At 42.1% G+C, this 19307-nt stretch overlaps 1 protein-coding gene across 1 annotated transcript; it reads right to left on the bottom strand.

Annotated features, from left to right (window-relative positions):
* Window positions 1-809: 809 nt before the first annotated feature.
* Window positions 810-2720, bottom strand: LOC105045689 (dof zinc finger protein DOF5.1). The gene is made up of 2 exons (XM_010924054.4): window positions 2469-2720; window positions 810-2273 (listed from the first exon to the last, which is right to left on the bottom strand). The coding sequence occupies exons 1-2, from the start codon at window positions 2517-2519 to the stop codon at window positions 1296-1298; spliced, it is 1029 nt and encodes a 342-aa protein (XP_010922356.3). The 5' UTR covers window positions 2520-2720; the 3' UTR covers window positions 810-1295.
* Between the last annotated feature and the right edge of the window lie 16587 nt (window positions 2721-19307).

Raw genomic sequence — 19307 nt, 5'->3', positions numbered from 1 at the left:
GTCAAGAATAGGCTTCAAAACTCTAGAAATCTGACGGCAGTTAGCATCGATAGGGGTGATGGCAAAATTCTTTGACTGCAACTAATTAACTGAGGATGTAGTTATTATTTTGAATTAGAAAATATACGTACTTCTCAGCCTCCAATGTGGGAACATGGTATTGATGGCGAATACGAGCAAAGCCGTCGGTGAAAATTATGCATGGGGATTTCATCAAAAAAGAAAAGAAAAGAAAAGAAAAGAAACTTATGCATGGGGAACCAGGAAGTGGCGATCAAGACATGTTTAGAAACTCCTTCCGATGCGATTGTTCAATCAGACAATCTCTCGAAAGAGGAGAAATATACTTGTTTTCAGAACTTCCACTTCCTGAATGCACTCGCGTTTCCAGTAAAGAAAAGCCTTGAGAGGAGAATATGCACCCACCCTAGGGTCTCCAATTTAAACTTCGTATTCAGGATTTTGCATGAACAGCGAGGAGATGGAGGGGGGGGAAGAGAGAGGGAGGGAGAGAGAGCACCACTAGTCTTCAGGTCATAGCTATGGTAAGGTAATCTACGACTGTTCTAGTTACTCACATTTGCTGTCTTCTTGAAGATAACAAATTTAAACAACATGATGGCAATATATTGCCCATGTAGATCACATACAATATTTCAACATGCCGGAATAGCTCCCGGTTCATCAAAAGAAAAAAAAAAAAAAAAAGCATGGCAGAATAGCTAAACTTTTCCAATATATTGGTTAAATATTAGTATGAGATAAAAATTATATCCGACCCTAATTTATCTATGACAATGCAAAGAGGCTAGCCTAAAACAATGAAGAATAAATCAACCTCTATATGTGGCTGCATAAGATGACGAAGACTTAACAATCAAGTGGACTATATCCACAAACACGGGCAAATCTAACAGATCTCATCATATAGCAGTAGTAGTAGGTCTGGTGTTAACAAGAAGCTATTCAAGACAATGAAGTACACATACATTGCTCATGTTCATTTCATAAGAAGTAACTCTCCATGTCAGAGATATCAAACCCATGCACCACATTTCTGTAGCCATTCTATAAGACACAAAAGAAAGGAGACAGAAATCTAAACACCAGCCCAATATTAGCCCGGAAACAAGAAACTGACCTACCATTCCCAGCAATTCTTCAGTAGCCTTCAACGCGAGTAAATTAAAGGTTGTAGTAAACAAGTGCTTCTTTAATCTTCTCCGAAGCCATTGCAAAAATCAAGCTTCCAGGGCTAGGGTTAACGAGAGAACCATTAAATAAGAACTGGGGAATTACAAGATATTGCCAGAAGTTGATGAAGAATTGAAGCCCGAGAGATCCCCTGTCCACCCGGCACTGCCGCCACTGCCGGCGCCGGCGCCGGCCCCGCCAGTACTGCCACCCCAGTAATGATTATTCCCTGGGAAACCCAGATATTGTCTCGGCAAATTAAGCCCCTGAGGGTTGTCCTCCATCTTCACCGACGCCAGTTGCGTGATCAGCCCGGAGCCAGCTGACACCTTTGGAAGGAGCTGACCGGCGAAGCCCTCACCTCCACTTTCTCCATCGAGAGGGTACAGTACCGGCACCGGCTGTGACGGCGGTGCCGGTGGGGCCTCCAGTCCTCCTAAGAAAGGGAACTGCTGGATCTGCTGCAGCCTCCACTGCTCGAGGCCGATGCTCGAGCTGCTCCCCACCTGATAATCCAGCTGCTCCATGGGCTGCATCCCGGTAAAGCTCAGCCCCAGATTGGAGGAACCACCATAGTCGGCCAAAGGGTGCAAGGAGGCCATGAAGGGCGGCAACTGGCCGGCCGGGGGGGCGATGTTCGGAAGAATTGCACCACCGCCACTTGTGCCGGTGGAGGACGTCGAGGAGGAGGTCGCGGCATGGCGATCAGCAGTGGTGGAGGATTTTGAGGAGCTGCCGGAAGACTTGGTCCGCTTGTTGCGGCGGCAGCCACCACCGACGGGAACATTGCGAAGGGCGCCACCGCGAGTCCAGTAGCGGCGGCAGGTCTTGCAGAAGTGGCGAGGCTGCGAGAGGGAGTAGTTGTTGAAGTAGCAGAACTTGGTGTTGGTGGAGTCGCAGCGGGGGCACTTGAGGGCCGGCTCAGGCTGAGGGATCTTAGCAAGGCGAGCCCTGTCGGTCATCGAAACGGGCCTCGCCAAGCCTGCCGCCATCCCGGGCTCAGGGCGTGGTGGCGCCAGCACTGGAGGGAGGTGGTGGGCCTCGCCACCGCCAGCGCTTGGGGGCTGATGGGCTTGCTGCTATATATGTGTGCAAATAGAAAAGAGGGGGAAAAAAATAAGATCAAGAAAGAGAAGGAAAAAAACATGGTATATTCAAGAAGAGATGGGGAAAAGGGTGGGAATATTTTGCTCTTTTTAATTTGCTTTTTTGATGAAGAAGCTTGGGGCAAGAAGTTTGGAAGGAAGGGAAGGAGAGAAGGAGAAGAGACTCACCTGGTTCCAGTTGGGGGCATCAAGATAGACGGGAACTGAGGGAAAAACCATGTTTTTTTTTTTTTTCTTCTTCTTTGTTCTTCTTCTCTTTTTGTTTTTTAAGGATGATGGGGTTTGGAGATGGTGGAGAATCACATCCACGAGAAGTCGAAGGGAGAAGAAAGGAAGGGAGAGATAGAGAGAAGAGAAGGAAAAGAAAAGGATGGGGGGTTTTTATCTCTTTTCTTTTCTGGTGTCTGTATTTTTTATGGTATCGTTGGCTTAGTAGATGGGGTTGGAGAGAGTTCCTTAACCTTTAAGCTTCTAAGACTGATGCTGAAACAGTGTTTAGGGATTTAGTGGCTGGCTGCTCTCATGCATGGGAAAAAGGTAGAGATAGAAAAAGAAGTCTGCTAGGACAGGCCATGGAACCCTAATAGTATGATTATCTCTGAAGGGAAATGATAAAAAACTCAAAGCTTAGCAAGCAAACATCCTCCAATATTTATCAATGGAGAAAAGAAAAAGGTGGCCGTGGTGATGTGTAACAGTTGCCGGTCTCTCTCTCCCTCTCCCCCACTGTTCCTTTTGCATGGAATGCGTGATGTGGAACCTAATGTCGTGTTTTCCATTTGTTTTTAAATTCGTTTGGTGGCTGCAATTGTGCCGTTTCTTATTCATATGGAGAATGTTGAGAGTTCTTGGAGGGTCCATGAAGTGGATGTATTGGCTGGCCATTGCAAATATTGTATTGGCTAGGTAGTGCAGTCTAGTGGTACACAACTACGCTTTAAGTAACTAATGTTTTTTGATCAATATGGTACAAAAGAATGTCATGCAACCAAAAGCCTTCCTCGGAGGGTATGAACTTGGTAGCCTAATAAAATTGCTGCACTGCGGCCCGCAAAGTGATTCAACAAATCAGGAAGCACGTGGCGGATGAAGTAGTCAAATTATAATGTGGATAATTTACCCGTAAAATTTTCCACCACTCTTGACGGATAGCTCGGTCGTATATGAATGTGAGAGTGAAAGAAATATTCACAGCACATAATTCTCTGTAAAACAGATTTTATGAAAAATATAAATTAAGTATTTTCTATAAAACTTCTTCTTATGCAGCTAGCACATAATATAATTCTGTGTAAAACGGATTTTATGAAAAATATAAAGTATTTTCTATAAATCTTATTTTTAAGGTATTAGGATCGACCTTTTCTGTTAAAAAATGAAATCAAATTTCTAAAATAGGTTATATGACTAGCAACCAAACACGCATTTTTTCACAGAAAACTTGATAATTAACGCAATGTTGCTTAAGGCTGATGTCCATACCTACAAATTTGGACAAGTTTAAATTGGCACAAAAGTTTGATTCTCTTGTAAATTACAACAAAATACAGAGGCCGGATATGCTGTCAAACATATGGCAGACTAGCATGGAATACTTTATCCGATCCAAGGGATTCATGTGATCTAAGTTGGCTAGGATTCTCTTCCTTTTCCAAGCTCAAATTGTTTTCCTGTATTACAGAATGCGGGCTTTAAATAAACATAAGTTCCCCTACTAGTCTTACATGCATGATAGGATCATTAAGGGAGTAGGCAAAAGCACTTGCGTTGCAATGCTAGCCAGACGGGTTGTATCTTTCGTGCGAAAGAACAATTCCTCCTCCTCCGCACGAATCCACCATTGGATCATGCAATTGTCACTTCCAAATCTATGCTAGCGGATGAATAAAGGTAATTTTTATTGTTAAAATTTAACACCTCGAGATTCAGCCCACATTGAGCCCACAGCGAGGTTCGCAGCGAAAAACGGAGTCCAATGAGACCAAGATTGTCCCAAACGGAGCTCGGATGGAGGAGATACGAGCTTTTGAAGTCGGTACGAGATCCGAGGTGGCGGAGGGCTGCCAGCGGCGGCGGTGCGCCGCCCAAGCGGGGCCAACGCGCAGGATGCACGACCCAGGCGCGTGGCCCAGGCAGACACGCGGCCCAGCCTGTGCACGGGCCCGCACACTGGCGCAGCCCAGGCCCACGTGCGCGGGCCAGCCCAGGCCTAGCGTCTTGCTTGGGCCCAGCACCTCGGTCCACCATGGACCGGGCGATCCACGGCTGGGCCTGTGGACCGCATGGGCATTTTTCACGCATTGCTCGCGGTCCATAGCACTATTCCGTGGATCAGAATGCGATCGGAGGGCCCAAGGCGTTCCGATTTTGATCCGACAATCTGGGGCCTTAATCTAGGTTATTTTAGCTGTGTTTGGGTTCGATTAGGATTGAGAATCCTAATCTAATACAAGTTTTAGCCTTTAAAAGGCCTGTGAGGCACAGAGAGAAAGGGTGGTGATTCGATTTTTGCTGAGGATGCCGTGCGGAATCCGAGAAGAGAAAGAGAGAGGCATGAGGCCGCTGAGAGAGAAGGTGCAGGGCTTCTGAACAGCAGACACCAGGTATTTCAGGGGTTCAGGGGATCTTCTAAGAGGGAGAGCTTTTGTGAGGAAAATTTTTAGAGAGAAATTGAATATACGAGGATTGAGGATGAGATCTCCTCTTGTAAATTTTTTTTTTTCATAGTGAAGTTTGTATGCTCCGTTGAGGCGAGTCTTTTTATGGCTGATCTATATATTTTGATTATTTTTATTTTATTTTTTTTTTTTTCCTGCTGGTAGTATCCTGATCAGATATTCATCCAATATTTATATATGCTTTGACATCTTAAAAGACGATCGATAATTTTTGCACAAAAGATACTTAACCCGAGCCCATTTTAGCCTAGTTAATTTGATGAGAGCACCGGTTTAGTTTTACCAAGTAACAGACAAAGTTTCTACTAGCTAAGAACAAAGTGCAGAAGAAAACATCAAGAACCGAAACACTCTGTCCTGATCCACTGTGGATTTCATCCCACTTTCATAAACTGGATAATGTGCTGTGTTTCCCGACCAAGCTTCTCAATATTGGTCAATGGTGTTCCAACCCCTTGGTTCCAGTCTTCTGGTGGCTTACGCCCAGGCTGCTCCCTCTCTCTCTTCTTATTTATAATCTGCGCTGATATGCTTTCTAGATCTCTGCAGGATCAAGTTCGTTTGGGACGTATCAAAGGTTATCAATCTCGGTAAGGAGGACCCAGTATTTCCCACTTAATGTTTGCAGATGACTTCCTCCTTATGCGTAGAGCCACCAAGTGGTGAAGATTTACTGTAATCAATCAGGCCAGCGAGTCAAGATCAACAAATCTCAAATCCGGTTTAGCAATAGAGTCAGGCAAACCTCCAAATAATACATTCTTAATCTCTTTGGAGTGCCTTTAAATGAAGACGTGTGGTATTATTTATGTATTTCTCTATCTGCAACTGCTTTGTCTCCCGCAAATTTCAATCCTTTACTTGATCAGGTGAACAAACGGCTGGAAGGATGGAAATGGAAACAATCGTCTTAGGCTGGGCATCTCATTCTTCTATAATTAGTTCTAAATGCTGCACTTGTTTTTCTGCTCACAAATGTTCCTGTTCCTCAAAATGTTGTTGCCAATCTGGAAAAAATCTTCAGGGCTTTCTTTTGGGGACATGAAACCAGCACCAAAAAGCTTCATCTCATATCGTGGGATGTGCTCTGCACTCCTAAAAGTCAGAGTGGGTTAGGACTTCACAACCTCTAGACCGGACAACAAACCCTCCTTACAAAGGCGGCGGAGAATCTGGTTGTTAACGGGAATTCACTTTGGATACAGTTGGTATCCTCAAAATACAGCTTCTCCAATTGGATTGATTATAAGCCGGTGAGAGGTGCTTCTCCACTGTGGCGATCTATGGTGAGGTCTGCGAAATGGGTTCCAAAAGGATTTCGATGGCAGGTTGGTGACGGCCGATCCATTCATTTGCTATATGATATATAGTTATTTGACAAACCACTCAACTTGTGTGCCATTCCAATGGATACCCAGGAGATTCAAGAGGACTGAAAGGTGACAGACTTGTTGTCCAAAGATGGGCAATGGGACTGACAAACTCACCAGACTATTTACCACGGGGGTGAGCTCAATGATCCAATCTATTCCTATTCCCATGCACGCCTGTAGTGATTGTCTGGTTTGAAAAAATATAACGGGCCCTAAACTCAGGGTATCTGATATTTATAATCATATTATCCAATCTGAAAATCAGTTCTCGAGAGCCAAGCTATCTTGGATTTGGAACCTGCAGGTTGCCCCTTGGGTTTAGCTGTTTTGGTTGAAGGTATGCTGGGGGCGCCTACCGTGTAATGCTCTGTGGGAACAATGGGGGGTTTGCGCATACACCAAGGATTGTTCTGTGCCCTATGCCAGAATGCTGCAGAAGATATTCAAGATTGTTTGGTTGCCTGTCCCTGTGTTGCTGGGATCTGAGAGGCTCTTCAGAGTGATCATCTATCTGCATGCCAGTTCTACTCTTTGGAAGACCTCATCCACCTTACTGTCGATCCAAGCATTCCTCAGCTTTAAAGGTCGGTAATATGTTACACAATATATCCAAACAGGAGTTATCTCATCTTTGGCCAATGGTTTACAGCGATGGGATGCCGGCGGCTCAGTGAGCCCATCTTCTCCCCCTACTACTGTAGTTTGGGTGCCCTCTCCCTGTGATCGTGTCAAGGTGAATTTCGATGCCTCCTGGTCCAATGGAAAGGCAGGTCTGAGATTCCTAATCAGAGATTACACTGGCACTATTGTTTATGCTGAAACAATCAGAACTTTGGCAAACTCTGTTCCAGAAGCAGAGCTTATGGCTGCATGGTGCGCTCTTATACTATGGCTATGTATCGTCTGGGTTTTACAAGAGTTTAGTTGAAGGGTGACTCTCTAACAGTCGTCAACTGGATCTCAAAACACCTCCGAAATTTCAAGTATACCAATGTCCTATCCTCTTTTCATCCTCTGCTCGTTGATATCACTCTTTGTGCGACATCCTTGGACCTATTCTAGGTGTCACATGCGCTCTAGGAGGCCAACCAGTCGGCGGACAGTTTGGCCGGGAGACCCACTGATGGATCCTTCTCTTCCCCCTGTTCTCTCCCCTGCACCACTAGTCTGCTGGCCGGCAAACTTGGCGGGTGTTTCTTACCTCTAATTTTAGGTACCTTTTTTGCGGAGTAGTTCCCGCCTTCTGTACAAAAAAAAAAAAAAAAAAAAAAAAAAAAAAAAAAAAAAACCATATGTTGCGGCCAATCTCCTCGTCGCCTGATCGCCGGAAACGAGCGCCTGCAAAAGAAAATCTGCACTGATCGGAGGCGGCTCTGGCGGAGACCCTCCGACGGTCAAGTCAGAGAGGAGACTCGGCAACAGTGAAAAGAAAATAAGGAGCTCAACGAGAGAGAGAAAGAGAGAGAGAGGGAGCAAGCCTGATAATTTTTCGAAGGGACCTCTAGCACTGTTGCCTTCCCCGATATATATAGTGGAGCGTGGTATGGCGCCGTCATTAATGGCGCGGACAATTGAAGAATTGTCAACTCACTGTAGACTGTCAGAGTCGCCGTAAAGATGTAGAGTCGCCGTAAAGGTGTCAAATCACCGTGGGGTTGTCAAATCTCTAGAGTTGACCTATATCCTATGTGGGATAATGCCTCTAGACGGCAGTGCCGCATGTTGTTGTCAGGACTGACAGTTTCTGGTAGTAGTACGGTGATTGGAGGAGCCGGCCGACCCTAGGTCGGCGGCCAGCTGAGGGGCGTCGGGTGGAGATTCGGACCCCTCCGACGGTCAGTCGGGCACGTCGTGGGAGTCGGACATCGGACCTCCTAATGCAGTCGGTCGGGAGGATGGAAAAGATCTGCCCGACCGACGTATCCTCGATCAGTCGACAGCCGTCGATCGGTCGGTATTCTCAATTATAAATCAGCATGAGCGGGATCGATCGGTATTCTCCAACACCATATTCTATCCCTTGTCTTTTTTGAATGACCATCTCTCCACCCCCCCCCCCCCCCCCCCCCCCCGGAAAACCACCAGTCTACCCTTTAACATTTTTCTAACTACCCAAAGGTTGGAGGCAAAACAAGGCTAACCGCGGTGGTAGAAGATTGTGTCCTGCGCTCATGAGACCATTGATGGTCAAATGTAACATTGATCCTTGTGTCTGCACCGACGTACGTGTAAAGCATGGATCTTATGTGATCCATGTGAGATGTGCATCGCAAGCTGTCTTCACACGGATCTGAATGTGAATCCAGGTGTAAATGCTTCATTAATTTTTCGTAGCAAGACAATTATGACTATGCTATAACAGGTGGAAGCATGAGAAACATTTTTGGTTGACACGAGAAAATTGGCCACTCAAAACTTCACTTTGATATCTGTATGGAAATTTTATTATGCTTATCTAGGATCATGAGCTGATCTAAATAACCATCACTACTAGGAGTGCAATAGTCTCTACTCTACGTATTGAGAAAATACTTTGAGATTCGATCCACAATAAGCTCAGAATGAGGTCCAGGATAACAAACGAAATTTAACGAGCCTAAGATCTAGAACAGTCCAAACAGAGTCCAAAAGATGAAGATATGCATAAAGAAAGCTCAGAAGGAGATGGTACGACCCACGAGGTGTCGGAGGGGCCCACGGGCTGGCACAGACTGGCGGCGGTGCAGGCCAAGCCCGACAGCGCACTGGCACTAGGCCAGCAGTGTGCTGGGCCAGCCTAGGCATGCATGCGGCCCGCGTGTGCGAACGCCCAGGCCCAATTGGGATCGCGGTTTGCCGTGGACCACACACTCTATTGTGGCTCACGGTCGGATGCGTGGATTGGAGCACGATCTGACGACTAACGTCGCTTGCTGTGAGGATTCGATGGTCATAGTTTTGGCGCAATCCGATGGCTCTGGAGCGAGCTGGTTGGGATTGGACGGCCGCGATAAAATTCCAAGTTGATCAGGAGCTTGGGGATGCTGATTGCACAATTGGACGGCTTTGGTTCGAGCTGGTCATGATCGAACAGTCCAGAAGAGTTCTAAGATTTATTTTGGATTCAGTATCTTAGAAAAATACTATTTTGAAGATTTTGGAGCCTATATAGCTCTGATTGACGAGCCGTTTATTGTCTTGGATAGCTGATAACATCCTGATCATGCAAAGAGGCTTCAAGAGAGATTTTATAGAGCTTTTATGAAGATTTTAGAGCTTCTTGTTGAGAGATCTTCATACCAAGATGGAGTGGTGAGTTCCTCTTATATTTTATTTGATTTTTTCCTCTCATAGTGAAGCTTGCACGCTCTGTAGAGATAGGCCTGAGGTCAATCCGTATTATCTTGATTTATTTATGATATATTTCTCTCTCTTTCTTCTTTCTTTCTCTTTCAATAAGTGGTATTAGAGCACAACAATTGATATCAGAGCCTGATAACCATGGACAAGTGGTATCAGATGATCCAGACAGAGATGGAGTTGATCAAGATTGGAGATGGCCAGAGAAGATAAGCACAATTAAGGTAGAGATCAATCAAATTTGATGGAAAGAGAAATTTCAATTCTCTTTGTGACAAGCAAGGATGAAAGACATGTTCATCCAACAGGAGTTGATTGATGCTTTCTTGTATAAGAAAAAGTCGGTCACCATAGAGGAGAAGATCTGGGAGCGGTTATAAATGCAGATGGTGAGTACCATCCATACATACCTGACAGAAGATGTGATGATCTATGTACTTGACAAGACTTCTCTAACGATGCTATGGTTGAAGCTCAAGAAGTTGTACATGATGAAGTTCCTCATCAGTACTCTCTTTCTTTAGAGGTAGTTCTACCAACTGTGGATGGACGAGAAATAGAGCGTACAGGAGCATCTCAACTACTTCCAAAAGATTTTTATCGATCTTCTTAGTGTAGGTGAGAAGGTTGAGGAGACGACTAAGGTGTGGTCTTTCTAGCATCGCTTTCCCTTTCATATAAATTCTTCATGGCTGCTCTTCTAGTGGAAAAGAGCACCATCAAGATAGACGAGGTCTCTACGATAATTTTTCAGAACGAGGTTCTCAGACAGGAGAATCAGGCTTCAAGCTCAGGTGGCGGTAGCTCGATTTTGATGGTTTTTAGAAGAGCAGGTGGCAGCAGATAGAGCGACAGAGGATCACGAGGAGGACGATCCAGATCCAAGATGAGGGATCCAAGTAAGATCTGATGCTATCGATGTGATGAGTTGGGGTATCATATTAGAGATTGTCCTCAACTTAGAGATCAGATGAGGGCTACTGTACGGATGGCCAGTAACAAGTCAGAAGATGATGTCCTAGTGATATCTGATGAGGTATCTACTTCTTTTCATTAATAGATTTTAGATTTTGCATGCACCCACCATGTTTGTTATAGAAATGAGCTGTTTGACTCTCTGGAGAGCAGTGAAGGCACTGTTCATCTGTCAGATGAATCAAGCTATGCGATCAGAAGCATCGGGATGATCAGTTGGAGGACACATGATGGTATAATGAGGAGATTGGATGAGGTCTAATACATACTTGATTTCAAACGAGATTTTATTTTACTAAGTAGACTAGATTCAAATGACTACAGGTGGGTAGCTGGTGATGGAATCCTTAAGGTTATGCATGGTGATAAGGTTATTCTATAGGGGGAGAAGAGGATGAGAGGATATTACTACCTGACAGGAAGCCCAGTGCGAGGTGGAGCTTCAGGAGTCAGAGGGAGCCTAGTGCGATGTGAAGCTCCAGATGGAGGTGGATCGGATACGAGATGGAAGATTCGAAAGGACGAGAGGCGACATCATAGAGTGAAATTTTTATTATTATAGAAGACTTCTCTGAATAGATCTTTGGTCAAAGTGGACATAGCCCATGACTGAGATAGGATCGAGCGGTCTGGCTTGACTCCCACGTTTACCCATCCATGAGACAGTAGGCATGCCCCAGAGCATAGGGACGAGATGGATCACAGGCTCTTAGAGACAGGTGGAGGCCAAACATCGAGTCAAAATAAAGATTATTGAGGTAAATACCTCTAGATTCAAATTATAATAAGCCTAGAACAAGATCCAAGATGACAAACAAAATCCAATGAACTCAAAAACAATCCAAACAGAGTCCGGATGGCGAAGATACGTGTGAAGAAAGTTTGAGAGGAGATGGTATGGTCCACAGGCTGTCGGAGAGGTCTATGGGTCGGCATAGGCTGGTGGTGGCACAGGTAGGCCCGTCACCGTGCTGGCGCTGGGCCAGTAGTATGCTGGACCAGCCCAGGCTTGTGCACGACCCATGCGTGCAGGTGCCCAGGCCTGCCTGGGATCGCGGTCCACTATGGATCGTGCACTTTGTCGCGGCTCACAGCTGGGTGAGTGGACTGGAGCGCTATCTGACAGCTGATGTCGCTTGCTGTGAGGATCCGATGGTCATAGTTTTGGCATGATTCAATGGCTCTGGAGCGAGCCGATCAGGATCGGATGGCCGTAGTGAAATCCCAGATTGATTAGGAGCCTGGGGATGCTGATTGTGCAATCAAATGGCTTTGATTCGAGTCGGACACGATCGAATGGTCCAGAAGAGTTCTAAGATTTATTTTGGATTCGGTATCCCAAAAAAATACTGTATTAGAGATTCTGGAGCCTATATAGTTTCGATTGACAAGTCGTTTGTTGCATTGGATAGCTAGTGATGTTCTGATCGTGTAGAGAGACTTCAAAAGAGATTTTACAAAGCTTTTGTGAAGATTTTAGGGTTTCTTATTGAGAAATCTTTGTACAAGGGTCGAGTGGTGAGTTACTCTTATATTTGTTTGATTTTTTTCTCTCGTAGTGAAGCTTGCACGTTCTGTAGAGATAGGCTTGAAGTCAATCCTTACCTTGATTTGTTTGTGGTATTTTTCTCTCTTTTCTTCTTTCTTCCTCTTTCAATAAGTGGTATTAGAGCACAACACTACAGATGTTACATAAGAATGATTTCTCAGAAGAACAAAGTTAGATATATGGACTGCACCGATTAATTTCATAGAGTTGACAGCATATGGAGGACAAAATTAATTATAAATATTTCTCTAACTTCCTATCCACAATCCGTTATAATCAAAGAAGTTGAATCAAAGTTAATAAGGTGCCAAGATATTTCATGCCAAAATTCATTTTCTTTTCTTGATGTTTTTGTCACCTATAATGAAGAATATTTATTTTTTTTCTTAAAAAAATGTAGCTGGCAGTACATTGTTTTTTTAAAAAAATAATTACTTATGTTTACATGGTATGAAACATGTTTACACTTAAATATGAAGGTCTTAAAACAAAATCAAAGGACAACATTAAGTGCAAATGAGCATAAGCAATAACAATAGGATGGATAAAGGCCTAGGTAAAAACTGAAGTGAGATCAATAAGCTCCCATGGGAGAGGTGCCTTTGCTGAACTAATATGCTATTTCATTGCCTGCAATTAGCAGGCTGCAGTTGTAGTCAGCTGTAAGTAAATGGTACGCATCCAAAAAAAAAAAAAGTGTTTTTGTAATTGCAATTGCAAGCTACAACTCAACTGCGAGAAAGCCCTAAAACTTATTACCGGAACTACAATCAAAATTAGTCACAATACAAACTGAAAAAGACATGTAATCAGAAAGCTCTTTAGAAGAGGCCCCCTCATCACTCCAACTGTTCCCCTTCTTTCCTTCTCAATAGTATACTTATAGTAAAATAATAATAATATTATTACAACAGCAGTTGCTAAATGAATATATAATATTATAACATTGCTATCTTATTATATTTTGGTATTTGTTACTATAATTATGGTAATATTGTATTATAATAATAATAATCATAATATTACATCATACTATAGCTATATGATAATTGATTATTGTAATATTGTAATATTCTTTTACAATATATTACAATATTATTATATGTTAACATCATAATATGTTACTACTTTATGTTTAAGATTATAGCATTATAATTACTATAATATTATCATGTATAATAATAAGTACAATTACATGTAATAAATATTATATCATAATTATTAATTACTATAATGTATATGATAAATAATACGTCTATGTATTATATTATTGAATTATTTTGTATTCATATATTACTATAGTAATATTCTTGTACTAATATAATATAATTTAATAGTAATATTATTTTTCTATTTTAATTATAAAAAAATATGATAAATATTATAGTGTAATAGAAAATCTGAATAGTTTATTGTTTCCAAAAGAGGTAACCTTGCCAACTCAATTACAATACAACCCTACATCTTTCTACATCAAGCAACCAAAAAATTGGTAATTGCACATACTATTATCGATCAAGAACTACAAAATAAGGCTTCTTTCTCTAACTACAAACAATTGAATTGCAGCCTGTAGTTGAATTGCATGCAAATCACAAACAATCAAGCAGTCCCTAGCAATTATTGGGTAACATATTCATCTTTTGTATCCACATAAAATATTTACTGTCTTAGCCAATCGGTACTCTTAATATGCATTATCATCGTGAGGCATCTTTTGAAGGACAAAACTGTGAGGCCCATACACTAGAGTAGATAATACTTTACGTGTCAAGCCATGAGCTCTTGGCCGCAATAGGTATAATTGTCTAACGTGATGCTTTTTAAGAAAAAACTTTTGGAATCATCCAATTCCATCAAATTAGCTCAATTAATTTTGACCCAGTCAAATGAACACGCCCTTCCTCATATTAACTAGTCAAAGATACAGTAACACCACAGTGTTCCATTATTCTAATTGAATGAACTTGGTCCTCCCTTGATGGAAGACTATTCGCAACCAGCTACCAAATATTCGGTCTCTGGCAACGCGCAGACAGTTTAAATTTGGAAGTCCAAAAGATCAATATGGGAACAAATTTCAAATGTGGGAAAAAGAAACAAATGGGTGTTTGCCAAAAATAATGGTAAACAAAACACAAATCTGAGCCGTAGGACATGCCGAGAGCAACCGATGGAACAGACAGTCAATTAGATGCCGCCGGTCGGCGATTCCCGTCTAATCGGTGGACCCCACCAAATGCACCAAACTCAACTACGTTGCTATCCGAATATCTTTGGGTTGGCGACGCTCCAGTAGTCCATGTTGACGCCTCACCGGCCCAATTAGATTCCCCTGCCCAGCCCCCAGCCCCCAGCCCCCAGCCCCCGTCACCTACGTTGCTCTCCTGGAAGTGGAACCACACGTTGAATTATGTGACATACACCGTTAAAAGACCATGGCCCATCATACGTTGTGTGATGGCCCGTTGATACGAGCGATTATACCCTACACTACGTGCACCACGTGATGTGTACGCAGCAAAGCAAAGTGAAAGTTGAATTCCCCTTTTGTTCTTCCCTTTCAATTCACTTAGATGTCATCCATTTCATCTATTTTTTTTGAATCTTTCTGCTCTTCTGAGCAACGGAAGGATCTTCTTTGGTGGCACCCTCTTGTTTCTATTTAGTCTCCGTCATTTGTAAAAATTTTTTTTACATTGGTTTCCTTCTCACTCTCTCCTCTTTCTTTTATTTCTGAGGTTTCTTTCCGAATCTTAATGACAATAGGCGACAGCATTTTGCCTAGATAGTAGACATCGGTGATAAATAAGAGAATATCAAAAATTCAAACTATAAAATTTTTCAATTCTAATGTAAGATACTTATTAGATCGAATAGAATGATTTTTTTTTGTATCTAGAATCATACAAATTTAATTTATTTTATAAATAAAATGTGACAAATTAACTGGCCAATTATTCTTATGAGCTCCATTCTTCGTGGGCTTGTCTCAAATAGAAGAATTTATTAGGTGGATCAATTCTAGTGGACCAATCCAATAGTCGCTTGACCCGACGCCCCTTTTGTATTTAAACTATTCAGGATCAAAATAAAGATGAGTATTTATTGTGTTACCCACCACATATGTGCTGCACCTTCTCTCATCCTATCTTGGCTTGATCATGAGGTGCATCGCTGATGTGATGCATATGGTGTAGAGTATGCTTTTTTCATTGATCTGGATCTTCTGACGAGTATAGCTCTCCCTAAAAGTACACTCTCGGTGTGGCCTGATTGAATAATTGAAGATGGAATTGACTCGTGTACAAATGAAAGGGTCTATGTATCACTATGATAGTGGTCCAAACTATTATTTACTTAATTAGGGAGGAGTAATAGATGCATCGACCTCCAATCTCACAAAAAGAAGGGTGGGACATGGACAGGGGCATTAGGACCACTATTAATTCAAATAGTTGCCGTCAAGCTTATTTGTAAAGGGTGATCATTGCCTGCATTATTGATATTGCATGATCGATCAGAATATAGCACAAGGGTTGCAATTCACTTTAGTTTAGAGAGGCTATCATCCTTCTTGAGGTGGAGGAGAAAGTTGCATGTTGTAGTGAAGTGTTCACGGGGATGGCATGGTGACAATGAAAGAAAGGGTGATCTGTAATTTTTGCAGGAGATGGTTAACCAATGGAAGGTTAACTTGCAAAGCATCCTCCCTCCTTTTACCTTTTAGGCCTTGAAGGAGAGCAGATATACCAATATGGAAACTTACTCATAATAGCACCTTCTCAATGGAGTCCCATAGATTCATTAATAATGGAAGCCTAGTCCGTCCATACTACAAAGCCAATTGAAAAGTGGAAAAAGTTAAAAGTATTCCTGTAGCCAGCCTTGGAGAACAGACTGTATATATATAAGGGAGGTCTTTGCTAGAAAATGTTGGATGGTGAAAAGATTCTGCTGCTCATTTATTCATTAAATGCTCTTTTACTAAAAATATTTGGTGTACTATTAAGACAATTCTTGAGAGGATGGCTACCCTTGGAGAAGGAAAAAAATCCAACCGTCCATTAGAAAAGCGTGGGATCAATTATTGATTACTATAAGATGGAAAATTTGGCACGAGCGAACGGAACGCGAGAATCTTCGTAAGAAGATAAAGTTCCATCTTTTGGCAAACCTTTCATCATTAGGGGAATCTTTATAATGACAAGGTGATTGATGGTTATAGAAGGATTTTGAGTTCTAGACGTATTTTTGACACCTTCTGGTGCTCGCTATCTCAACTCATACTTGTAACATCTCACTTTGTATATAATCTGGACATCATCTCTCCATTAATAAATCAGAGAGAAGTGTCTCACTTCATCGCGCATGTTACCAGTATGACAGGAGTATGTCATCTCGATCACTGCATCGGATAGCTATGCATAAAATTGATTGAGACCGGGGCGGCTAGTTTTGATGTGCATCACGTCATTTTGATGATCTAAATCAGGTTCAAGTGCTCATGGATTCATTTTGACAGATGCAGAAATATCTACCTCTCATTCACCATGATGTTTGAGGCGAGCAACCATGTACATACATCACATGGACGGACACATCCATGCACCACATATTTCATATGTATATCTTGCTGCATGGTACTGTTGCATGATCCAATGAGCATCGACTGTTCTCAGATTCCTAGTTTTAGTTAACTCACATGAAAATTTTTAGTTAATCATGGATGGACGACAATACCACACCGCTCACCCTCCATCTTATGTATGAATATGCTAATGTTGCCACAAGATGAATGGTGTTGATTAAACCGGATTGAGAAAAACTGGGCTAAAATATGACGGTTGTATCACTTGTATTCCCTTTTGCGAGAAGTCATTTGGGTTTGAATTTGGCAGCATCATGCATGCCATGGAACGAGTGTGGTGGTTGGTGAAGCCCTTAGACCGTCGTATCTGATGCAGTGCTAATCATGCGCCGAGTCTCGAGCCTAAATTATATTTAATTTTAGTTGAGTTTCGGATCAAAATTATTTAAAATTTGATATTTTCGAAACCCAAGTTTTACCTTATGGTCAGCTCTAACCTCACCACTAGATTAAAATGTTGTCTACAAGGGGATAATCAGGTGCGGATAATCCCTTCAATTTTAACAAAAATAAATAAATAAAAATGGTAGCGTTTCTTCTTCTGTGCGTAACATTGCAATTCTCGTAGGACGTCGATGGTTAGTCTAAAAGCATAAATAATTTACGCCCGAGAGCGACAGTTTCCGTGACTCCGTAAACTGACGGGTGAGTAACTTGTGCACGGCCCGTCAAACGTATCAAGCGCCTGAAACAAGCGAGCATTCCGTAACGAGAAAAGCTTGGGAGGGATTCCGCTAGATGTTTCTCGGGTTGACCGTCCGGGCCTTGAATTGATTATAATTAAAAGCTAAAGGTGGGGGAATAAAACTTAGGCATGGGATTCTCTCGGATTTTGCCACCCAATGGTCCGATCGATGTGACCACTCTCCTTTTGGGTAGACACGGCGGGGAGGCAAGACCTCAGCCGTGGATCCACCCGAACCCTACCATGATCTTTTGGCTTCTGTTTGCTCATTGCTCCGAAGGGACCAAAGAATGGTTGTCAAACATGGATTGGGCTGCCCAGCTTTGGGATTTTCCAACGCTGATCACTGTTTTACCGCTTTCAGTGTTGCGTAAGCCAACACATCAGGGTAGGATTGCGGTTCTGGACCACCTACAGGTGCAAGCGAAACTAACGTTGCTTTGGAGGTTCTGTTACATATGGTGCATGTAGGTGTTTCCTTTTTCTTCTACGTTTCTTTGACACTGCTTGGCCCTCCTTTAAATTCTTGCAACTTTGAATAAATAAACTGTCTACATATACTGATGCCATCGTCTACGTTCGTTCAAGACTACGCTACTTTTCTCTCTGCAGAATTCTAAGAGTTCGTCTATGTTTTGATTTGCACCTCTTCCAAGTCCTTGGTGGGCCTCTTTATTCTGCTTTATTGAGAGAGAGAGAGAGAGAGAGAGAGGACGGGGAGGAGCATGGGGGCCATAAGTATCCCATCCGAAGTGTGACCATCAGGTAAAGCCGCCATTCACTTGGTGGACTTGATATCAAATGCAAACTTGTTCAGGGCTGACGACTTTGGAAAAAGCATCGACTATGCGACTTCAAAATATGTCCATAAAATTTTGCTAGTAAAAAGACAATATCAAGTGAGCACATAGAGAAGTCTATCTGAATGCCCTGTATATCATCTCAAAAATGTTCATGCACAACCAAACCCCGTGGCATCTCACCTAAAAAAGATTGACACGGGATGTTAACCAAAGCCTGCATGGAAGAAGACAGCATTGTTGTCGGCCACCCTTACCAAAGCAGACCATGACATTGGAGATGGAAACGAGTTGAACATGAGCCAGGCCACGCCTACTCGTTTAATTTCAAGTCAAATTTGAACTATCGAAATGCAATTAAAAATTTAATATTATTTATAACTTTCGTTTTATACAATTTGGCTTAATAATCTAAACTATAACTCAAATACATTCTATTCTACTTAACATATACTAATTTATAATTAATAATTATAAAAATCCTCATATTATTTATTATTTTATAAAAAGTTTGAAGAGTACCATACAAACATAAATTATTATATCACAAAATATTCGGGTTACTTATACAATAATAAATCAAGCAAATCTGATTGTCGCTTGCCTTGCTTTTCAAGCCATGAGCCATCATGGCCACATAGATCCGCACGCACCATAGGGCAAGGCCAACGGCCCAAAAGCCCAATACTTAGTCAGGCATCCGACACAGACGAGACAAACAGATACACGGGTGCCAGAATCCACAGGAAAAACAACAGGATATATAAGAATATTTAAGATAATATATAAATCTAACTAAATTTAAACAAAAAATAATACAAATTATTGAAAAGAAATTTGTCTCCATTCTAATCAACTTAAAAATTTTAATAAAAATATTATTCAATAAAATTACTTTAATATTTCTATCTTTAGCGAATCTTAAAGTAGAGCACCTACCCACGAGTATCAAAATCC

Source organism: Elaeis guineensis, chromosome 5 (genome assembly GCF_000442705.2).
Source record: "Elaeis guineensis isolate ETL-2024a chromosome 5, EG11, whole genome shotgun sequence".
Lineage (NCBI taxonomy): Eukaryota > Viridiplantae > Streptophyta > Magnoliopsida > Arecales > Arecaceae > Elaeis > Elaeis guineensis.
The sequence above is the reverse complement of the archived record's forward strand: the minus strand, read 5'-3'. Positions and strand labels throughout refer to the sequence as shown.

Excerpts from the sequence above, each read along its gene's own strand:
- LOC105045689 (XM_010924054.4), bottom strand. The coding sequence starts at position 2,519 with ATGGTTTTTCCCTCAGTTCCCGTCTATCTTGATGCCCCCAACTGGAAC. Across the intron at positions 2,274-2,468 it reads ATGCCCCCAACTGGAACCAG|CAGCAAGCCCATCAGCCCCC; the intron begins GTGAGTCTCTTC and ends ACACATATATAG.